The 20,539-nt window shown below is 38.7% G+C and overlaps 1 protein-coding gene across 1 annotated transcript in view; it reads left to right on the top strand.

The window, feature by feature from the left end:
- DDX10 (DEAD-box helicase 10) overlaps nt 1-20,539 on the top strand; it is a 199,064-nt gene that overhangs the window by 48,893 nt on the left and 129,632 nt on the right. The window contains exon 13 of the mRNA XM_075713234.1: nt 5,214-5,694. Within this exon, the coding sequence (XP_075569349.1) occupies nt 5,214-5,694 (481 nt within the window). The remainder of the gene's footprint in view (nt 1-5,213; nt 5,695-20,539) is intronic.

Here is a 20,539-nt window from a genome sequence, read left to right as displayed (position 1 = left end):
TGCCCATCATAGGCTTTGCACATCTTGTCATCCCTTTGCTGGTTCTTGACCCTCCTTCTCACTGCCCTTGTACTTCCTTTTCTAGACCCCAGTCGTCTTCCAACTAAAAAGCCTGCCCCTAATTACTTTTCCCCAGTTGCTTCCAGTCTTCATACACCCGAAAACAGACTTTGGATTTCTCATGCTGTTGCCTAGTTAATCTTGGCCTCATACAGTGTTACTCAAATGGACCTCAATATTCCCTCTAGTGATCTGTAGAGTTTGGGCATTTCTCATGCAACTCCCCCTCAACCATCTGTGAGATCCAGCCATCCCTTTCTGAGCTTTCTGTAACTACTTCTGTAACCTTCTGAGATTTTGATCCTGCCATGCAGATCTCTGAACAAGCTGAAGTCTCTTCTCTGGAAGTCCAGGGTCATTATTCCCTTAGTCATCATCCTCGTTTCTTCTAGGATCTTGAACTACCTTTTCTCATTGTGCAGCCAAGCCTGCTATTGACCTTCACTCACCTTAGAAGTAAATATACTTGCATATGCATGAGTAGCAGTTCCAGTAGAGTGCCTCTCAGAGTTGGCCAATCCAGCTAACTTGGAGAAATGTTTTTTAATGCACTCTAGAAATATCTTGTTGCTTGTGCTCTGTTGTGTTGCCCTTTGAGCAGGTGTCAGGGTGGCTCAGGCACCAAGAGCACCAGGGCCTGCAACTGCAATGTGGAGGCTTCTTTTACTTTTGTAAAGGCTACATATCAGTCTTCTAAGCGATTGGATTCCAACCATGACTATTCTCTTTGGTCTTCCCCTTGATCCTGACCCATAAACTCTTGATTAGCTTGGCTGTCTTTATTATTAGTAGAGTACCATGCATTTGAGCTCCTTAATGTAGAGGGCTAAAGCTGGCTAGTCAAATAAATAACACAGCAAAAGCAATTTCTCTGTTCGTTTCGGTTATTAATCAGACCATCTGGAAGGCCTGTTAACTCAGATTTGTGTCACTTCAGTTGCGTTGATTTCTCCTGTTTTCAAATGGTTGCTCATCCTGTCTTCTGAAAACATTTTAAATGTTAAATGTAGATGCAGCATATATTGCAAGGCAAGTAATACACATTTCTTCTCTTGAAATAGCTTCTGGGAGTATTTAACCTTTTTCAGGCTATTTTAAATCTTTGTCTGAAACTGTTCTACAGTAAAAGAAATCACCACACTGTGTTTTCATGTGTTCAAATAATTCTGAAGTTGTTCAATAATGGAATATGTCTCATATTTAGTAAATGTAGTAACTTAATATTAGAATGAAGCACTAACTTGTGTAAAATTGTTGTGCAGCAGTTCTGCAGAAGTGACTTCAGATTCTTTGCAACTGGCTCATTTCAAAAAGGACTGAAGTCTTCTAGGTGCAGATTAGAAACTTGTGACACTTAAAAACTAAAAGATTGTACTGGTCTTAAATTTCCTTAATTTGTTTTGTGCAAGGACAGATTTTGCTCTGAGTGTCTAAGAGTCCATCCTTTTAAAGAGTTGAGAGATGCCCAGCTTTTCACCCAGTCCAAATAGAGGCATAGTAAAGTTACGGTGTTAATGTAAACATACTCAAGATCTTTGTATAAGCATAATTAGCAAACCTTGGAAACAGCAGTACTTTAAGTCTGATACACCATTCATTCGAATTAAATTTAAAAAATTTTTACTAATGTTTGATTTTCCTTATTCAATAGCAAACAAAAGTGGTATTCCTCTTAAAGCAATACAGTATTCTTTCTTTGGAGTTTTACTCTTTTAACTTATTTTCAGGAAATTAATTGTCAACTTGCTTTGAATTGAAGGAAGTACCTGAGCGTTTTAGGTGTTTTGTTCAGTTACTTCTACACATTTCCTGATCAATGTTAGGGAATGATGATGTCTGGCCACTTCAGTTTTTGTTGATGAATCGAACTATCACCTGTACTTTCATTTATAGTAGCAAAATAATCCTTTGGGTTCAGTATTGCTTTTAGAAGCTGATTTAAAATGTCTTTCCATAAGAGCTTGCTCCCAAGAAGTCATTGCGTTTCACACCAAAATATGAAACAAGATTGTTTTTTGGTTTGTCAGCTGAATTTGTGTTGCCATTTTAAGGCTACTGTTGTCTGAGGACTACATTGCAGTGTAGGCATGTTTTTAGTGTTCTGTGTTAGAATTTATGAAATCTCACTAACTTACCTTCTTCTTGTCTGTCTTTATGTGAAAAGCTTGCACATTTCTTATTCCAGAAGAGTGCCTGAATGCTAGCACTAAAATCAAAGAATAGACGTAACTTCAGTCAGAATAGGATTGTGGTCTGAGTGGCATCTAATGAATTAATGGAAACTAATATTGCTCTTTCTAGTTGATGGGAAGAAAAGCTGGTTCATATATTCAGGTTTTTGAGTTTAACTGAAGTCTAGATTTGGCAAATGATTAAGAAATAAATTCTAAAGAGACTGTCGAATCTTACAACGTGAGAAAACTTGTTAGCAGTAGTAGAATGTGTTTGTCCCAAATTGTTCTCCGTTTGGAATATACTATGGGAAAGAGGCAGTAATGAGCCAAAATGCTGATGTTTCTTTGAGAAGTTACATAATTAAACGTGTTTGGGGACTGTTTGTACCCAACTTTGTTTAAGCTTACCTGCTATTACTTTCTTACCAAATTTGACCTCTCCCCCAAGTCTAAGGGCTGTATTCTTTTGATTCAGATGTCGTATGAATTCTGATAGCAGTGGTCTTTTTTGGTAGGGTTGCTAAGCAGTGTAGAAAAACTGGCCAACACTAACTGATAATTAATGCAATTATTAAAGAAAGATATCAGTGCAGAACAGCAATCTGGCGGGTGGGGTTTCATATTTGAGTGAGAAAAGCTGTGCTGAAGTCTCCTCCACATCATGGCCTGCTGTTTTTGACTTGTCTTTTTTAACTTTTCCTATGGAGAGAGTAGTTTCTTCACCTTGTCAAACTTTTCTCTGCAACCATGATCCTGATCTTTGATACTAGCTCTGGAGACATAGAAGAGAAGCTGTGATAAAATTGGGAGTTTGCAACCCTGTGTACATCGTGTCTATGTCTGCATGAGAAAGAGAAATGAACACAGATTGCGTAGTTGCCGTACAGTATTACTCCTTGCAACAGTTGACAGCAATACTTTATGTAGAATAATGTGAAATCTGGAAAAGCAAAAAAAGTGTTTCTCTTGCAAAGGATTTTTTTTGCTACTTTGATCCCCTTGACGAAGAGATTGCGCGTTCATTGACATGCAGCAATCTCTTTATATGTGTTTTACTGTGCCTGGTGTTAAGGCCTGATTCCAGGTTTGAATCTCCTCCAGCTGCTGCAGTGAAGCATTACATCTGCTTTGTTTCGTTATTTTTGGTTCAGCTAGTCAATAGGCCAAACTTTAACACATAGTTTCATTGCAATGGTAATTAGTGTTAGCTGTCGAACACTGAAATGAGTTTAAGATTGCTGGTTGTTCCAATTTCAGTTCCCAAATGTGTTGTGTTATCCTCTCAGCAGTGTACTCTCAGTAGATGTGCAAAATACACCAGTTAAAAACGTACTTTGATCTTTTTTTCCTAAAACACTATTTGCTTTACTATTGCTGTTAATTGCTTATAGAAGAACAATATTGGATTATCAGAAATAGTTAAACAAAATTAACTTCACGTTAAAGTTAAGGCTTATTTATTGAAAAACTTGTTCCTCATCCTAACAGTGTGGGCTGCTATTTGGGTGCATGTCCAATTTTCAGTATTTTAACATGTGGCCAGTACCAAAACTGCCCCATTTAAGCACAGGTGTGGTTGTGTTTGGGGGTTGTGGGTTTTTTTTTTGTTTGTTTGTTATTTAAGCAGGGTGCCTCTCCTGTTGACTACTCTGTTCCATTGGCTACTATTAACAGTTCAAGGCTCTCTGGGGCCTACAGTCCACTCTTGCTGCTCTGCAGTACTGTTGAGATGCTTCATGGACTGTTTGTAATGACTTTTACACCAGGGAGTATAGATTTGATTTTTCTCTGTGACAGAACTCGGGTTTCTTTATTCAGAGCTGTATGGTGATGAGAAGACATAATGCTGTCTACTTGAAACAAGCAGCACTGAGGGGAGATGTAGTGTGTAACTGTGCATAAACTGAATCAAAAGACACTGGTCTTTTATATGTGTGTGTGCATGTGTATATATGTAGCCGTTTTGGTTGGTTAAATACTTTATTCCTTTGCTAAGTGTACGTACAAACCCTGAGTATTACAAACACTGTTGGTTCTGTATTGTGTGTTTTTAAATGTAGCTGTGGTCTCTGTGTGTTCCTTGCACAGTACTGGTGTGCCGTCTCCCCCCCCCCCCCCCCCCCATTTTTTAGTCACCTAATGAGAAGGCTCATGGAGTCTGAAAGAGACTTAAATAGCGGGCAATTATGAAGTTCACTGAAGTCAAATGATCTGTTGGAGACAGAGTATCTTTTCCCATAAATGCTCTCCAGTATTGTTGCTACATAGTGTTCTTGCTTTTTGGCTATTTTTTTGTCCCTTTATATATGGAGTATTAATGTAACTTTGAGTTATCACGAATAACTGGGTAAAATAATAGTATTGTTCACACTGCTAGTTACATATGCCATGAAGATAAAGCCTTGCTGTAGAGGGATGCAGGCAGGTGAGATTTTCTTTGAGAGAAATGTCTCTCCCTTAGCTTTTTCTGCAATTAGTCATTTATCCCTACTGTGTTTGTTCTTCTAATCTATCTCCACAAGATGGTGGGGATAATATTCTGGGTGCACTTCTAGCAGTGAAGGACACTGAGAGAGATCAGTGCTGGTCTCAGTCCTTGACATGACATCTGTGTATCTTCAATACCACATTACATTGGTGTTTCTTCCAGTGTATGTTACCGTGAAAGATAATTTGCTCTTGTCTACACCTTTTCAGGTTCTTTGTTTGCTTTCTTTCCTGGGAGAATTTGTAACTATTCTTGAGAGTTCTCAGTTATTTTGTTTTCTTTCCTTTTCCAACATTCTCTTGCATTTTTCAAGCTAGATTGTCCTGTTATAGGCTAAATACTGTTTTGTAAATAAGTTGGTCAAAATGTATCAATCTTAATTACCGTAATTAAAATCAATTCACTTGAGCCATGGGTGAGGGTGTCCAATTTAGTCAACTTTTGTGTATCTACCTTTCAGATTAATTTATTTGTTTAATTCCATGCTTTAGGTCACTTGGTCTTGCAATGGCACCTCGTGTGAGATTTCTTCAGAAAGCTCGGAAGCAGCTGTGTGCAAATGAGGCAGCTGATGGGACGGATCACTTGAAGGAGACAGAGCAAAATAAAAATACCATCTCCTCAATAAACAATGAAGGAGTGGAGAAAAGCGGGACTAATTTCAGTGGAAAGGTGTCTGTTAACAAAACAAAGGCAAAGGAGAGAAGGAAAGAAACTGAGGAATGTTCTGATTCCAGTGAAGGTGCTGAGGAGAGTGGTGAGTCTGAGGATGAATCAAAACAGGTATCCGAGGAGGAGGAGAAGGAGGAAAAAGAAGTTCCTATATCAAGCAGGGTTCCAAACCCAGACTCTGTGCAGTTCTTTGAAGATGACGACGACGACGATGATGATGATGATACTAAAGATGTTGATTTGCTGACAGTGAAACGACGGAATGTTTTTGGTGTGGAAGCTAAAGATAATCCAGCACCGGTAAGTTCACTTTATAGCAAGGCTTATGAATCTTAACAATTTTTATATTAGATATACTCCAAGGAGGGAGGAGGAGAAAAGAGAAAATTCTGCTCTTAGCAGAATACTCAACTGAAGTCAGATGTGTTGCCCATATGCATCAGAAGTCAGAATTACTCCCAAAAGATAAGTGGCACGACTTACGCTTTTATCATTTTATGTTATTAGTGGAAAGTAATTTTCTTTGCATAACGAGTATCTTTGTCCTTGCTTTAATTTATGACTAACACGATTTGAATACCTGGGAAACTTTGACAGTTTTAGTTCTTATCACTTACTAATTTGCTTGTACGTCTAAAATAGCTGCCACTTTCAGTCATAATTTCGATGCTGTACCGCAGTTTATGGCACTGGGAACCAAATTGCAATAAATGACGAGCCACTTCCCGATACAAATCGTAACAAACGATCTTTACAATAATGTAACCTTCAAACGATTATTCTTACTTTCAACAGGACCTTTGCTATTGGGAATTGAGTCAGTATCAGAGAGAGAGAGTGCTTGCATTTCTTGTAAAGCATGGTTATAAAGGCTTATTAAAAGTATTCATGTAGATCTTTCATTTCCTTGTTGAGTAGCTTTATAATTCAGGATTTCTCTGTGCTTGGTGTTCTGAGAAATGTTTCTTTCATTTAATCTTTAAATACAATGTTATAGTAAGGGTGTGGGTTCTTTTTGTTTTTTGGGTTTTTTAATTATTTCTATAAAGCAGATTTGGTACATGCATATTGTGAATTTTTGTGTATTGTTTGCTATCTAGCAACTATATTTCTCTAGTAAAAAGATCCAAGTGAAATAGCCATCTACTTTGGCAAGATGTTTTCCTGAACTAACAGTCATGGAAGGAGAGCCTCCTGTTAAGCAAAGTATTTAATTTTCCAACTGGTATTTTGAATCTTTCTTTTTCTGTGCTGTTATTTAACAGCACTGGGCACTTGTCATGAACTTACGCTAATCGGCCCACTAGCTACATTTATAAGCAGCATCTTTCCTTTAGTATTTAGTGAAGTGTTATAAACTAGTTTTATTAGCTAACTTTGTTGAAGATGAGCAATTGCATGGTAACCTAACCACGGCCTGCACTCTCTCCTCTACTATGAGGAGGCTGCCGCAGGTTGCCATCTTGTCCCAGAACTGTGGGAGGAGAAAGCTCCTAGAATTACCTTTCAGTTCCTGTTATTCTAAGCCTGAGATGTCCTTCCCCAGCACAGCTGCTGCCTGGCAGTAGCTTATATTTAGTAATAAATTTCAGTTTCATGTAAAAAAGATATTGCTGTTTTAAAAACAAAGTAGAGTAAAAGATTTCTGCCTTAGTTAAAGAATGATGTTCTCACTGCTTTCATATTGCTCTCACAATTTTTCCATGCTGAAGTACACAGACAATTTCATGTTGCTTTTGTATGTTGGAAAGTGAATTGTGAAGTTTTGTTCAGGAAATGGTAAAAGGAGAAACTCTGATGTAAAAGAACAAAAGAAATTTTATGAAAAATACCAGTGATTTAGAAAGTAATTTGGAACCTCACTGGGTAACCTTGTAACAGTTTTCCAGCATTAGACATTTATAGGTCAGGCAAGTCAGACATTATTTTCTGTGATTCAACATTGATAAACTGTAGTACGGGTTAGTGGTTTGTACTTGGTGTGGAAGACCTTGTATCACCTGAAACCTCTTGTACGTGGGGGCATAATAATGAAATATTTAGTTGTTCTTCTAAGCAGCTGTGAACAAAAAAATCAAGTTTCAGGATCTGTATCATTAAGAACTTAAATATAATTCAAACAGTTTCCTACAGAAATGCCTACGGTAGTGCAATATGTAATTTTTAGAAAGCAGAAATGCAGAGCATGCAATGCCTAACTGCGGGAACTAGTCTTGATTGCTGCATATGGTAGTGTGGTGTTTATTACCTTATGCTACTGTGAAAATTGTTGATAAATTGTGGAATGCTTTAAATGTAAGGATTCTGTTCTCAGTAGGAATAAGAGCATAAAGGTTTCTTTCACTAACCATGTATTGTCTTTTAATATTTTGGTATACAAATGTACATAATAGAAATTTCATAGAAAGATACAGGCATTGTGCATCTTTTATTTCATGTGTATACCTCAGCACCACATTTTGTGGATGGTAAAAACAAATTGGTAACTTGCAAAACTTTTTGTATTTTTTCCCATTTGTTTCTTTTCTGGATAAAAGTTTTGAAGTGATTATTACTGCATTAAGGTAGATTAGTTCATATCTAAAGAATTAGAACAGATTCCTCTGGGGTGTGAGAAGCACTGAGAAGTATGAGTACAGTTTTCCTGTTGCTGTGTGTTGGAGTGTCCTTCTTGGGAGTACTTGGGAATCAGTTGGACTACAGTGTATTGGATCGTTGCTGCATTTCTAGGATGAGGCAGTACATTAATTAATAGTATCAAATGCTGTAGAGAGTCTAGGAGCATGAACACAGAGTGTACACTCGGCTAGATCAGTTAGGAGGATTTTTTTTTACATCTATTCTGTGTGCTAAATAAGGTGGGAGTCCTGTGGAAACATTAGGATGTGATCATCTAATTGGGAGATTATGAGTATGCCCACAAAGGTTGAATTCAGTTTGCATTTATGCTTTTAATGCATAATGATTGATTTTGCAATTTCACTGTTCTTGTATTATGCTTATTGTTGACAACAAAACAGTCCCACTGTGATTGTTGAGCTTCAGGATGTTTTTGTAAATGAAAACATTACATTCAGCTTCAATTTTTGAATAGTTGTTGTTAGAGACACCGTTGCTTCCTTATCCTTGTGTCTTTCCCTAGCCCCTCCAGTGGGGCTGGCTCCAAGTATCCTCTATGGTGGTGTAGTGCCCTGACCTTTGATTGCAGGTGGGGTGCGCTTATCCATCTTTCTAACAAGGGAAAGGAAGTTGGCAAAAGGAGCAAGGGTTATTTAAACTGATGATGGAGCAGAAGGGGCTCTGTGTGACTTTCTGTCGTGGTTTAGCCCCAGCCAGCAACTAAGCACCACGCAGCCGCTCACTCACTCCCCCTACCCCGATGGGATGGAGGGGAGGATTGGAGGAGTAAGAGTGAGAAACACTCCTGGGTTGAGATAAGAACAGTTTAATAATTGAAATAAAGTAAAATAGTAATGATAATAACAATATAATAATGATAATAATAATAACAATATACAAAGCAAGTCATGCACAATGCAATTGCTGCTCCCCGGCCAACCCCCCCCAGTGTATATACTGAGCATGACATCATATGGTATGGAATAGCCCTTTGGTCAGCTTGGATCAACTATTCTGGCTGTGCCCCCTCCCAGTTTCTTGTGCACCTGGCAGAGCATGGGAAGCTGAAAAGTCCTTGACTAGCATAAGCAGTACTCAGCAACAACTAAAAACATGAGTGTGTTATAAACATTCTTCTCACACTAAATCCAAACCACATCACTATGCCTGCTACTAGGAAGAAAGTTAACTCTATCCCAGCCGAAACCAGGACACTTTCTTAGAACATTTAGGTTTTGTTGAAAATCCATGGTGCCCAACCTAACAGTGAAAGGTAGGTCATAGTGTGAAGTGAGACACATCCATTGTTAGTTCCTCTAATAACATGACTTCTGGCTCCATTCTGCTCTTTCCTCTTTCCCTTTCTTAGTGTGGCCCTTGGCCGCGTGCATACCGTCTCTGTCCTTTTGTGACAACACATGCAAAGAAAAATCTGTTCTCTCTGCACTGCCATATAAAAGAAGAAACCTTGGATAAGGTGAAAGACCTTGGCAGATATTAACAATTTCGTTATGAGCTTCTGAGCTCATTTTTTTAGAGGTGCTCACTAGCTGGCCTATTTATGAATTTTTACTTAAATATGTCAGGATTTTTAGCTGGTGATATAACTCATGGGACTTACTTAGAAGTACAGTGTTCTTATGCATAAAAAGAAGGTCAGCTGTATGCATAGAGAGCCATTAGCAGATATGCAGTATTTAGCTGTTGTGTTAACATTATGGAAATTATTCGTTTAAAGTGCATTTAACAATATTGATGTTGCAAAGACTGTAAGTACTTCCTGGTTAGAAACTTTGGTTTTAATGCTAATTTTATGAAATCTGTTGTTACATTTGGAAATGCAAAGGCTATACTTGTTAAACTTCAAACAGTATTTATTCTGAGAACTAAGATTACGCCTATAGTATTTTTTTCTTGGGTCTTTTTATACTTTACTTTCAGTCATCTTGTCAGACATATCGCATACTGCCAGACTTCTCTGCTGTCGAATTTCCCGGTTTAGGATAGAGAATATTAAACTACTGAGTTCTTAAGATTGCTGTCACTCCCTCCCTGCTCTCCTATCTCTTGATTTATGGACCCCTAAAACTTTTCAAGTAGGGTATTTACTGGCTGCTTGGAACACTGTAGTAAGCATAAGCTTACAGAGGGCTGCCTTAAATAGTACTTGCAGATTCCTTGGAGTTAGTCTGGACGCTCAAAGAGCCTACTGTTTGAATACTGTGGCTGTGGAGGGAAATTATTTTATATGTCATGATTCTGTCTCAGCTAGCTGTCTTGCCTTGTAATCCAATAATATGACATACAGTGACATTTTCTTACACTTCTCGGACACGTGAACACTGTAAACTGAAATATTATGACCTGGATATGTACATACTTATAAAAGCAGGAAAGAACAGACAGGGGTAAATCTCCCTAACTAGAGATGATAGGGGAGTCTATGCCAAGAAAACACAGGCAGAGAGTGATAGCTAGTTGCAATGTGGACTTCCCACAGAAAATGGATCAATGAAACATAATGTGCACCGAAGTGAGGACACAGTCCTCTAGAATTTGCTTCTGTGATGTTGAGAAGAAAGCTTGTTACCACCCAGAGAAATCAAAATTAATTTTCAGAGTTGTGATTCATCTTGATTGCTTTTCTTACATTAGCTTTTCCTTCTGAATGGGATCTCTCTCCTGTTCCATGTTATGAGATAGATTTTCACCAATCCTGTGTTTATATACTGCTTTTTCTGTGTGAAGTGTCTTCTCATTGCTCTTACCAGCTCTTACTAGCTCTTGTTCTTATGCTGTCGTATTAATTTATATTAACTGTGTGACTTTGTCTCCGTGGTGCTTTTCAGGGCGATGGCGAGATAGAAAATACCCAAAGGAGGGAAGAAGTGATGGAGTGAGCTGGCTGACTCTGGTAGCAGTGTTGTTTCCCTTATGGATAGCCTTCTTTGCTTTTGCTGTAGCAGTGTGTTGTGTCCAAGAGAAGAAAGCTGCTCCGGGCATCCCGCTAGCTATACAAAGAGCATTATTCCTTGGAGACATGTTGCAAAGCTAGCGTTCTGGCAGAGGAAATATAGAAGTTATTTATTTTTAAGTTAAATAAAAGTCTATACTGTGATGCATTATATACCATAAATTCTCTTTCCTACAGAATATAAGTGCCTTAGGTTCTCAGCCTAGTAGCAGTGTGCTTGTGTATTTCTAGTTGAGTTATAGCAAGTCATGATTTATATGAAGTACAAAATATTTGCATACAAGTGAAGTAGGCCTACATTTGGATATTAGCCAAAATGCTTCAAGAATACAGTGTTATCAAAAAATATCTTTTATCAGCCATGAATGGAAATGAAACCTGCTGACGGTACCTCAAGCCTCTTTATGCACAGCAGCCAACACAGAACGCATTCCACAGAGCGGATGGAAAATTTGAAGGAAATCACATTTTCTTTCCATGCAATTTCAGTACCTTAAGTACAATCAGAACTTGTTTTTTAAGAATGTCTATGATGTCCAGTTATATTATATTCTACGTAATTTTAAAAAGTTGTGTCATTCAGGAGTGCTTCTGTAAGCTGCACAAAGAATAGAGCAAAAACATTTCTTTGTGTTCTTGGACAACTTTTGCTCTTGAGATTTGCAGGGATGTTCATTCCCCTGGCTTTATTATTTTGAAGTAGAACATTCATGACTGACTTGCTAGGTTAAACTGTGTAACAGGCTTTTCAGATGGTCCTTTGTAAAAACACATAATCCATGTTAAACTCCGGATCCATAGATCACTTACTGTTTGAATCTTTCTTCATTGCTCTTTCAGGTTAGCTGCTTTAGCACCCTTCTGTCTGCTCCATATCCGTCTTCAGGTTTCTCTCTAATGATTTCTATTCAAATTTTTCTTTTTTAGCAACTTACTAAAAACTTCTGTAGTGTATGAAAAAATCACTGTAAATATTTGGGTTTCTTGCACCTTTAAGGCAGCATTCCAGATATTTGTGTCAATCCTGTGATGTTTAGGAAAATTGGAAAATCTTTAGGATTAAATATTTTTAATCATGTTTAAAATCTGGATTAATATCTGCCCTTATCACAGATCTTAGCTTTCCATATCATAAGCTACAGAGTACATAATTCTGGTGCGCTGGGCTTAGCTTCTGTGAAAAGTTTTACATTTGAAAGTGCTTTTGAACCATTGTGCACTTGGTATTTTTGATGTCCACAGTCCATCTTCTGGGCCTTTGGTTTTTTTTGTAAATAAGAATCTAGCATAGAGAGATGCCACATGTAGGGGACTTGCTTTGAACATTTTCATTGGAGCTCTTTGAAAAGTACCTTCTCCGTTGAGCCAGGAAAGGCTTCCCCAGGTCTGATGGGAGTTGTTCACAAGTCAGTGGCTTTTCCACCTGGCTGCAGCGTGCTGCTTGTTTTATAAAGCAAGGGGTGTTCACAAGTTAGTAGGCACTGTAGCACGCTCCTGAACTAAGCAGTGCCATCTTTTTATTTCAGTTACTGAAGCTGTGGGTTAAAAAAAAAGCCTTAATTCCATATGCCACCTGAAGCAGCCTCCCAAGTTGTCTTCACTCTGCTGAACCTGCTGAAGTATCGCACCATTTGCTGTCCTAGCAGGAGGAAGTTATTTTGCAAAGTGTTTCCGTGGCTAACATGTAACAAAGTACTCTGAAACTCGTGTTCAACAATGTAAGTTCTGAACCTGTTCTTCAGCGAAGATCTTGCTGGTGGATTGATGGTTCGTGCAGTGCAGAGTGATGTGAGCAGGCTAGAACATTGCTTACATGCTCAGGATTCAGCATCTGGTGCGAATTCAGGTTGCAATGAGGCACGCTTTGTCCTGTGATTGAATAGATCTGAAATGACAGAGAAATGTGTGGTCTTGTATCTCAAGAAATATTAGGGTACTGTATGATTTAATATTATTCACTAAAATATAATTTGTTAAATATTTCTAGTAGGTTACTCAAGCCTGCAGTAATACCCTCAGTTTTAATTGTGCTTAATCACTGATTTATAGCCTTGTTTAATATATTGCAGCAGTTTCGTAGATGAGGGTGAGCCAAATACTCTGCATTAAAACTGCCTAGATGTAATCAATATTCTCCGAATCCATAGGATTTGTAAATTCAAAAATGCCACAATTTCCTTTAAAATCATTAGTGCCTGAATGCTTGCTGAGTGATGGCGTTGGAAGTATTTATAACTGCAACATAGTTTTTGCGTGATTTTGTAGAAGTTGAGTGCTAAAATTGTGAAATGCTACTAGAAATTATACAGTACTAATTTTTAAAGGAAATGCTGCTTCTGAGATAGTAATAAAGCAGACCTACTAACAAATACATATCTGGAGTCTCCCGACTGCTGTCAGCACAGTGTGTAGTTAAAATTATGAGAATTATTCTTTATTGTATATGTGAATGTCTTCTCTGATACAGACATCTGCTACTGTAAGAATTGCTTAGCAAAGTACCTATGTGCATTTTAAACAATATTTTGGGGCAGATTTCTGAATTCGTATCTCAGCTGTGTAATTTTTAGCTGGAATCGTTTGATAATTATGGGGAAAAAAAGTTGTGGTTTTGGTGATGATTCATCAGCTGTTAGCCAAAATGAGTCCCTGGGTAATTCATTACAGTATCACTGACATGCAAATTGTAACTTAATGACTATTTTAAAAAGGACAAATGTGTGTAGTACACTGTTTCCAAATAGTGACCTGCTGACTGACCAGGAGCTAGGCCAGTGATCACAGAAAATCTGCTTGGTCACAAGGAGCTGATGCTCCTTGTTTCCATCAGATGTTGATTTGTCCCAGCTGTGAAGAGTTGTAGTGTTGGCAAGAACAACTAGGAGGGAGTCTCTTACGTTCTGCAGGCTGGGCTCTCTGCTCTCTGTCTTGGGTAAAAGAAACAGCTACTACCCCAGCAATAAAAATCTCTTAAAGGAGCTTTGTTTCAAATGAGTGATAGGAAAATAAAACAATTAAGGCCACAGCCACTAACCTTATTTGAGTCAAAAGTAAATGAAGTATAAATTGCTTTGGGCCATCCTGGCAGGGAAGTCTTAGAGGTCTGCCCATCCTTCACTACCTATACCACACTGTTCCCGTGGTAGCTCTCTGCTTATTTCAATGCAGGGTTCTTCCTCTCCTTTGCCTGAGCTGTGTGTTTGTTTATTCCTTCAGCAGGAAGTCTTGATCTGGCTGATGCTCACTGGATCAAGATAGACTGCTTTGCCTGCTCCTTATGGCCCTGTATGTTCCAAATAGACTCCTGTGAAATAGTAGGGTTGTTCTTGAGAAGCAAGATGTCTGGCAAACAGGCCTGAAGAAAATGCAGGTGTGTTAGTAAATCCCTCATCCCCCACCCCCCAAAAAAACCCCCATACAGATGGGAAGAAGTGGTGGTGTCCTTGAGGTGGGAACCTATGGGAAAACAAAATGACAGAGGTAGCTTTGAGGAGCTATAATTTCTCTCAGATGTGTCCTCTACATGACCAAGACCACAAAGTATTAATCAAAACACGGTGTTTCATGGTAGTTTGCTTTGATAATGTTGACTGTGCCTCTTGTAGAGAGACTGCAGTTGCCAGGAAGGCAGCTGGTGAAGATAAGCCAACCTCACTGGTATTGGGATTAACACTAGGTTTATCAAGTAGCAGTGTGGAAGAGGAGGAATGTGTTTGAGATACTTGTGCCATGCCAGCCTTGCTATGAGCATGCCGGGAAGGGAATATAAACCAATATCTATTTGAAATAATAGCCACTACTGTGACTGTTCATTTTAAACTGGAGTTGCTGAAAGTGCCTTCCTTGTTTCCATAATCTCTGTATAGAGCAAAATTAATATTAATTGATGTTTTGTTTACGTTGGCAGTTTCTTATCTCTGAGTCAGAGGGCTGGAGCCCTCAAAACACCAGCTCTGCGGTGGCAGCTTTCTACCAGGTTCACAGCAGAAGGGCCAGGACTTGCAGGGCATAAAAGGACAGTATGTATTTCGATCTCTGTAGGTCTCTTGCTGCCTTGGTGGAGATATATACCTCATAATTTTGGGGGAATACTGTTCTTACAGTATATACAGTACTAGCCTGAGTTTTGTTGGTCTGTACTTCTGGGTGATGTTCTTGCATTTGTCTCATTAATGCAGGGCAGGGGGGGGTCTTTCTGGTGAGGTTGCAAATCCCGATGTCACCCCAAACTTTTTTTTTTTAACAAAGAGAAATAGAAGAACAAGCTGATATTAGTAAAATGCATATTACCAGCTGCGTTAAGTCTTTCTATCTGAGGCTTGTTCACATTGAGGTACACTGAAAGCCAAAATGTACTTCAGCCACAGCTGTTTGCAGAGTTGTAACACAGTAGGCACATGTTCTGCTGGATTCTGCTACATTCCATCCACAGGAATTCACTGATTTGGGCTTGCAGAAATGGGTAATTCCTCAGTTTCTATTTTGGGAATTGCATGCTGACCCACAATTGCATCATCTCTGCTAAAGAATAAATCTCTGTTAACTGTTGCTGTTATTTCCTGTGATGTCTAGTTGATGTGAGATTGGGCATGGGAAGAGGGCAACTTCTAAGAAGTTCCGTGAAAGTTTACACATCCTGGCTCACGGATGAGTACTGTATTTGCGAGACAGGTGATCACTGTGTTTTCTAATGTCCTTTTTCTTGAGGTTTTCACTTCAGGTTGAAATTTGAGACTCTCTTGAATTGGAAATGGGAAGTATATTTGCAGAATGAAGTTAAGATTCTGAGTCTGTTTTCACGGTGTTTTTACTGCCATTTGTGGAGCAATCTTAGGGTCTCAGATAAAAGAGTAGGGTGGGTTGTTTTATTTATTTAACAGCGGTGGGTTGTAGTAATTTGTTACTTTCTCTAGGTTTTGTTCCAACAGCTTCCCCAACAATGTTGTCTGAAAAAGTATAAATAAGTTTTGTTCACCTATTCATTTTGATGGTGGTCACAAAAAGCTTAAGCTTTTTAAAAATAAGCATACCGCCTGGAATGTATTTATATGTATGCTACATGTCAGAATGACATGGTAACAAAAAAATAAAGACCAATAAAAGAAATCAAGAGGTGCTATCAGAGAGGGACTGTGGTGGGTCAGTGAGTGTTGATGCAATGTATATTTTGATCAGTGGACTGAAAGGGAATGCTCGTCTTATTTCCAGCTTTAGGACACAAATTTTGAATGGGCATTTCTAGTACATACAGCTCTTAGTCCAGTTTAGAAACAGTGTTGGAAGAAAGAGGCGCACTGTAAAAGAAAGCTCTGTAAATAGCTGTGACAGAAGCTATTGGGACCGGTGTCAAGAGGGGATTGAAGGGAGAAAGGAGATGAGAGACCAGAGCTGAAAGCCCATTGTTTTGTACGGGGATGACGAATGCATGAGGCATCTTTCCAACCTGATCCTTGAGGAGCCTGTAGGATACTGCCAGCAGATTCCTGTCTCTCTTAACATCCTGTTTCATGAAAATTTATACTACCTCTTTTGCACTGATTTTTTAAAAATATGTGTTAGTGTGTTGCTCACTACCACAGTTTAGAATATTGACTACTCATCTGGTATGTGATCCCTCTCTCCCTTTCCTTACAGCTCTTTAGTGCTACAGTAGTTACATTTTATAGATCTAAAGGGAAGCAGTCATCTGGTCCGACTTCCCTGGATATCATAATCATCACATTTTACTCTGTCACTCCTATACTGAATGCAAAAATTGAATTTTGCTTAAGTGCATGTTTCAAAAGGCATCTTGTCTGGATCTGAAGACATGAAGAGATTCAAAATCCACCAAGGCTAGTAAGTGGTTTTAATGCATTTTTTTGTGTTGCATTGAAGAGGTGTGTATGGGATTGAAGAATAAAGACAGCAGAGGACATAATAAGAGGACAGCAGCTGAAAATAAAGGTATTCCAGCAAATATTCATTTGGCCCGCAAGAGAGAATTTATTTTAGCACACAGAAGAATGTGAGAAGAAAATGTGATACTGTTATGGAGGAGAGGAATTATATGATATAAATTAAAAATGCAATGTGCAAATCAAATTAAGGCAGCATTTAGCTTGGGACACTTTGTTACTGAATGTTATCAAATGTTGCAAGTAATTTGGAAGGCATCCCATAGTTCCTTAGCTATGGAAAAGATGGTGTGGGAGTTGAAGGTTGAATATTTTGACTGACTGAACTTCAGTCAAATTTCTGCTCCCTACTGGTTCAAGTATTATAATTAGCTTAACAAAGCAAGCCCTAGGTGATTTTTCTCTCTTTGGTTTCAAGATCAGCATTTACGCTAAGCCAAGTTTTCATTAGCCAGTTTTGTTCTTGTGGCTGTACACTCCCAATCCTTTTTTAATGTGGTAAATTTAAAGCATAAATTACTTTGACTTCTCTCTATTTTCAAGAAGTATTTTATTCTTTTTAGTGTAGCTGAATTTTTCAGTGGGTCATTGAAGCTAATCACTCTTGATATTTCTCTGTTACTGCTAATCTTCTTTTAAGGTTGGAAAAATAACATCTTTGTATTTTATTTTACCTTTGGACACTTTTTAAGCACTTAGGAGCAATAATAGTCTTCTAAAACATTTCATGTTGTAATGTAGAACAGCTGCTAATGATTAAAACTAAGACAGCATTAATGGAATATTTACTGGGTAAATTGAGAAGAGACTAAGAAGTAAATAGTGGTATGAGAAATGTTGAATTCTTCTAGTGAAAAAACATTGGAGAATTGAAATGTAATTTTGGGTTGAGTTTTTTCTGTCAAGTGTGGGCATCTCAATGAAACACAAGTCTTGGGCATGTTGTTTTCAATTTTTGCTTTAGTTGCTGAAATAACAGTTAAAAGGAATTTCAAATGATGCTGTCGTTATGTACCCACCTTCATGTAGCCTAAGTGCTGTGGCCTTCCAAAAGGGTAGGGCTGTCCTGGCATCCACACTGTGCTAGCGTTGGGGTAGGTGGTAACTGATGTAGTTGAAAACTGATCTCACTCGTCCTTTTCCTGTAGGTCTTCAGCTAGATGAATTTCTTACCTGTGTGGCTCTACCAGCCTACCAGCATATTCTCTTGTACCGGAACTTCTAATGTCTACAAAGCCAGGCAATTCCTGAGGTATTTTCTTGAAAAAAGATGTAAAGTGAATCGGAGCAGATCTTGTTTTATGTTATGATTTTGTGGCTGTCTGAACATTAGGAGGGAATCTAGAAACGGGCACGTTCTCTGCTGGTGCAAGATGTTGGCTACCAAGTTGATATAGCAACTGATATATCACTTAGATAAGAATGTATAAGAAGATACTGTCCCCTTATGGTGAAGAAGAAGGGACTTAGGAAGGAGCCTCTTCGACATGTTTGAGTTTTGCTGGGGTGAGGCAGGTGACAGACTGGAAGTCAGTTTTTTTTCCACTTGCTCGTCTTTGTGTGGATGGGGTTTTGGCTGTGGCTGTGTCCCCGTGAGAGGACGGGAGCGGGACAGGCTGCGGGGAGCCAGGCTGTTACGGCTGCAGGCTGCCGCTGCTGTGAGAGAGTCCTGCGGGCAGGGCTGGGGCTTTGCTGAGGAAGTCACAGCTGCTTCCACAGGGCCCAGGGTGGAGGTGCTGAAACTGAGCTTGGCCTCTGCCACTAAAGGGATTGAGCTACCCTGATACTAGAAATCTGTGCTTCCTTGTGTCTCACCTCTGTCTGCTCCTTTAGTTTTTTTCAGGAACTGAATGCTGCAGCATTCCCCTCCTCTTAAACAAGTGACTTTGTTGCGTGGTTCCTGGTGGGTTATATGGTAACTCTGAAGATACTCACCCAGTTAGATAAAGGGGAATTAATGGCACGGAGTTTAGTGTTTAAACTGGAGGAACAGGTAGTTGTACTGTTGCTTCTAGCTCTCAAGTCTGAATGTAAGGAGGAAGCTAGGTCAAATCCACAAAAATGAGCAAAAGCAATTTTTATGCGTGTATAACTGTGTCTAAATAAAGCTTTTACAGCTAAAGAATTATTAGCTCTTTACTGAAGTTATCCATCTGAGAAAAGTAGTGCTTCTAAAAGACATATTCCTAACTAAATTAGTTCTCATTTTTGCAGCAGGAAAGCTGAAGTCTACATTAAAGTATTTTTATCAAAACCAGATTAAAGTCGGGTGAAAGTTCTATAGAGGTACGTATTCAGCAGGTTGATATTAATATTAAATATTCAAACCTGGGTTGTGTTGGGATGTAACCTAGAACTCAGTACCTGGACAGAACGACCATAGGAAACAGTGTGCATGAAAAAGTATGTCTCAGGTTGGCTTTCAAGAAATGGAGTGCATGCATGCCCAAAGAAGGGAGAGGAGAGTAATGTTGCAGTTCTGGGGTGGTAAGGGGGAAGGAAAATTGTAAGCTAGGCTAATAATGCTGCTCCAAAATCAGTAAAATACGACAAGTATTTAATTTCCAAATGCCACATCTACTAAATTTGTTTCAAGACTAAACCCAAAGTTTCATATTCTTAATTTTCTTAGGCCATTTTGATCAATTCCTTTAGAATTTCATCCTCCTTGAAATGTGGTGGGCATTTTTGATTCACAGAAAAAGCGTAATATGTTGCTGGAAGCCGTGAATATATTTGCAAAGAGGTGCGAAGCTCTCAAAGCTCAAAAGTATCTTTACAAATGTCAGTGACCAGGGTTTACCTTGGGATTGTTTAATGAGGTGGCTCAGTATAATAACAAACCAGTTGTTTAGATATGAGTGACATGAAGTTTTTCACAACCATAGCTGTGTGTTTTGAGCGTAATGACATTAACGTAGAGTGACTCAAGTTCTTCAGCCATGAGAGATTATATAGTGGTTAAGGAAATTTAAGGTGGTGGGAGAAACCCAGGTTATTATTTTTAACTGTGAACCTGTAACCAGTTTGTTTTCCTGTATTTGGTTTGTTTACTCTGAGCACATACTATAAGCTCATTTTCTACGCTAGGTAAAAATATTCTGTTTTGTAACACATAGGTGGCTTAAAATTCATTGGGCAGTTCTGTGTACGTTAATGCCTGGTGTTCGTGAACTGGGTGTCTGTAGCCCCTGTTGCTTGCATTTGCAAAATGATGGAAAACTGCTGAAGGTCAAAGCTTATTCTCATGATAACCTGTAATATGAGTATGAACAGTGCATTTGGGCTTTTTAAACTTATCCTTTCCTTTTTTTATTTATTCTTTTTGTATATCTTCACAAGTTAACAGCTCTAGCTTTTATCTTTGGAGGTCTCTGAAAGCAGGACTTTCTATCCTGCCTAGATTGATGAATTACAACTGAGTTTCACTGTCTTGAGACAGACTTTTGCCATTCACTTACCTTCAGCCGAGGGGCTGAAATCTATCAGCGAGAGCAGTTTAGGGCTATCTATCATCTGCCTTTTCAAACTGTCCTTCCTGAGATCCTGCTAGAGTGTATAGCTACTGCATTTGCCGTGTTCACAGCTTAAAAGGGGTTCGTACAAAATAGAAATTCAGCACTTGTGCTGCAAGACCTGGGGCATCTGAATGTCA

The sequence above is a fragment of the Pelecanus crispus genome, chromosome 1 (genome assembly GCF_030463565.1).
Source record: "Pelecanus crispus isolate bPelCri1 chromosome 1, bPelCri1.pri, whole genome shotgun sequence".
NCBI lineage: Eukaryota > Metazoa > Chordata > Aves > Pelecaniformes > Pelecanidae > Pelecanus > Pelecanus crispus.
The sequence above is the reverse complement of the archived record's forward strand: the minus strand, read 5'-3'. Positions and strand labels throughout refer to the sequence as shown.